The sequence below is a fragment of the Buceros rhinoceros genome, unplaced genomic scaffold (genome assembly GCF_000710305.1).
Source record: "Buceros rhinoceros silvestris isolate BGI_N320 unplaced genomic scaffold, ASM71030v1 scaffold13560, whole genome shotgun sequence".
In the NCBI taxonomy this organism is placed as follows: Eukaryota; Metazoa; Chordata; class Aves; order Bucerotiformes; family Bucerotidae; genus Buceros; species Buceros rhinoceros.
This window is the reverse complement of record NW_010388003.1, coordinates 43,641-46,730: the sequence shown is the minus strand read 5'-3', so window position 1 is coordinate 46,730 and position 3,090 is coordinate 43,641. Positions and strand designations below refer to the sequence as shown.

General features: G+C 48.9%; 1 protein-coding gene across 1 annotated transcript in view; it reads right to left on the bottom strand.

Moving 5' to 3' along the window:
- Positions 1 to 3,090, bottom strand: part of LOC104500169 (single-stranded DNA-binding protein 3) — a gene marked incomplete at its 5' end in the record, with an annotated part of 56,976 nt that overhangs the window by 10,637 nt on the left and 43,249 nt on the right. Inside the window, one exon of the mRNA XM_010143810.1 lies at positions 127 to 207. Coding sequence (XP_010142112.1) covers positions 127 to 207 — 81 coding nt within the window. The remainder of the gene's footprint in view (positions 1 to 126; positions 208 to 3,090) is intronic.

Below are 3,090 nucleotides of genomic sequence, written 5' to 3'. Positions count from 1 at the left end.
GGGGGACCCCCCCGGGGGGGGGCGGGTAGCCGCTTGCCCAGCATATGCTTCTAGAGGGGAAAAAAAAAAAAGGCAAATCGAGCGCACATCCCAGTTCACAGCCCTACCCATCGCTAGTGTCTTTACCTGACTGTGGGGTCCCATCATGCTGTTAGGATTGTGGGGTGGAGGCTGTGCGTGTGGCGAGGGCTGTGACCCAGGCGGTCCCTGTGAGGTCAGACAGTAGAAGGAGGTTATAGATTAGCACATGAAAGCGCAGAAAGAGCTAAAAAAAGGATTGACGGGTGGACCTGTTTGTCGGGGAGTCAGTTCTCCCGGTTTTAATTTTTTTTTTCCTCTTTTTAATTGAGTTTCTATTCATTCGGAGCTGAACAATGAATAATGATATATGCAAAAAAAAAAAAATTAAAAATCAGGAACATCTGTCAAAATACACCAGCCACATTGACGGTAAACGGTCTGGTAGTTCAACCAAGTCTGCAATGATAAACACACAGGGAACGCTTTGCAAGAGTGTGCAACGAGGAAGAAAAAATATGCAGGAGAGGACCAGAGAGGTTGGGGGAAATACAAAAAAACAACCCCAAACCAAGAAAAAAAAATCATTTTTTCCTCTCTCATCCCAGAGGCTTGAAACAGCCACATTGACGGTAAACGGTCTGGTAGTTCAACCAAGTCTGCAATGATAAACACACAGGGAACGCTTTGCAAGAGTGTGCAACGAGGAAGAAAAAATATGCAGGAGAGGACCAGAGAGGTTGGGGGAAATACAAAAAAACAACCCCAAACCAAGAAAAAAAAATCATTTTTTCCTCTCTCATCCCAGAGGCTTGAAACACCTCTGGGTTTTGGGTTTGATTTTTTTTGACCATGGTTCTCTGGAGGTGCTGGAGCAAGCGCAGAGGACGAGGAGCACGTCCCAGCTCGCGCCTGGGCAGCGTTTGGCCGGCACAACCGGGGCTGCGTCGCCAGCCGGTACGTACGGATGCAACATCCTTCCTCGAGGTGGATTCCCTAAGGATGCGGGTAAAATGGCTTGCGAGCAAAGAAAGGATGTCTAGGGGAAAAAAGGAGAGATTAGTCGGGGCAGGGTTAAGAGGTGGATTCCCTAAGGATGCGGGTAAAATGGCTTGCGAGCAAAGAAAGGATGTCTAGGGGAAAAAAGGAGAGATTAGTCGGTGCAGGTTTAAGGCTGCAATGCAGCAGCCGCGGACATTCGGGGCTTGAACACCCACTTTTTTTTTTATTATTATTTTAAATTTCCCTTTAAAGCACGGAATGAAAATTTGCTTGGAAAAACTGCGTGCTAGGTGTGTGTTAACATAAGGAGAAGGGAAAAAAAAGGTATTTTTTTGAGTCAAAGGAGGTGTAATTGGTAGAGAAAGCAAAGGAACTTTGTCAAGAGGTGCTGGGAAGCGACGGCAGGCTCCAGGACCGGCGCCGGAGCAGATGTTCTCTACCTGCCTCGTTACTAATTTCAACAAGTGTTCGCCTTCTAGCTGCTGCCAGCAATGGCATGGTTTGTTACCATGAGCAATTTTCTTAATTAACAGACATTAATTAGCCATTTAGCAATTTTGCAAGCATTTGTTTAGCAGCTTTCCTAAACATGAATACCACTGTGATAATGGTACTGATTAGAGGGTCCCCTAATTAACAGTACAGGGAAGGAAAATTGAAATCACATAAATTAAAAAGGGAGGGGAAGTTAATGAAGGCAGGACATATTTGCACCTGCAAATCTTTTGTACGGCGGAAACTTGAGTGCAATGTAAATAAAGTAAGAGGATGGGGGTTTTTTCCCTATTTTTTTTTTCTTTTTTGAATGGTTCGGCGGCGAGACGGAGCCAAACAGATTTAAACCAACAGCCTCCTGCCAGCCTCTGCGCTCCAGCCGCTGCGCCCAGGGAAATGAAGTCCCACCACTTTCACCATCATTTACTCTCCAGGAGTTGAAGGCGATCAGCCCCTGCCCCTGCTGCCCAGTGAACCTTGGCTGGAAGAGGTCACAGCACCTCAGCACAACCCTTCCTGTGCCAACGCAACTGCCTTCTCCACCCATGTCTCGCCAGAGCAGAGAAGACGAACCTCTGTGGGCCATCCGTAGCATCAATCTCCTTTAGCAGAAGTCCTCTCCATGCATGAAACGCAACTTATTTTTGCTTCTGAGGTGACCGTGCAAATGCAAGTCACCACCAGCTCCTGGAGGACAGCACCCTGCAACGAGGCCTGGCCACCCCCAAAGCCCTTCCTACACCTCACAGCTGCAGGATTTGGGTTAGGGAAGATCTGCAGAGGAGGATAAACAATGAAACCAAATGGAAGGGAAAAAACAGGAGTCGCAGAGGCCAACCCTTAAGTCCCACCAATGCAAGAGTCAACAGGTCCTCCACACCACCTGTGCAACAAGGAGGTGGTCATTGTTATCCAGGTACTGAGAGGATAGGCATGCAGACCCCATCCTGACGCTATTAAACCCCTGACGTCCTTCCTCTTGCATCCTGCAGCCTATGAGAGTTGGGATTAACAGGTATTGAATGTGTGGGGGACATGGCCACCTGATGTGCCCCAGCTGGGCTGTGGGTCTGCATTTAGAGCTCCAGAGCAAGCAGCGTCTGGTTATTGTGGAGAAGGCGTCTATAAGACACAGCGGCATTTTCATCAGAGAAAAATCCCTGGCGGCAATCAGATCCAGAGAGCATCAATTGTCTGTGCTGCTGAATGCACGCTCTGGAGCGTGGTCCTGCCCCGATGTCCCAAGGCGGTTCCGTGGGACGCTCCAGCCTCGGCGCTGCTGCTGCATCCTCGTTGTTGTGTTGTCCCATGTGGCACCACTCCCAGCAGAGACTCCTGGATAACGTGGCTGCAGACGACCACCCCATGCAAAAATCTCAGCAGGTGGGGAGGAGCCGAAAGGGGCTTTTTCTTGGTTTTTTTCTCCTTTTCTTGCTTTTTCAAAATGGCAACAAGCAGCAGCATCCTCAATGCTTGCTCCAGGCTACAACTGCTGCGACTCCCTCCTGGCACGGCTGCTCTGCTCTGTCAGAAATGCAGACCCTCTGGATATTGTTATCTCCGTAAACATCTGCA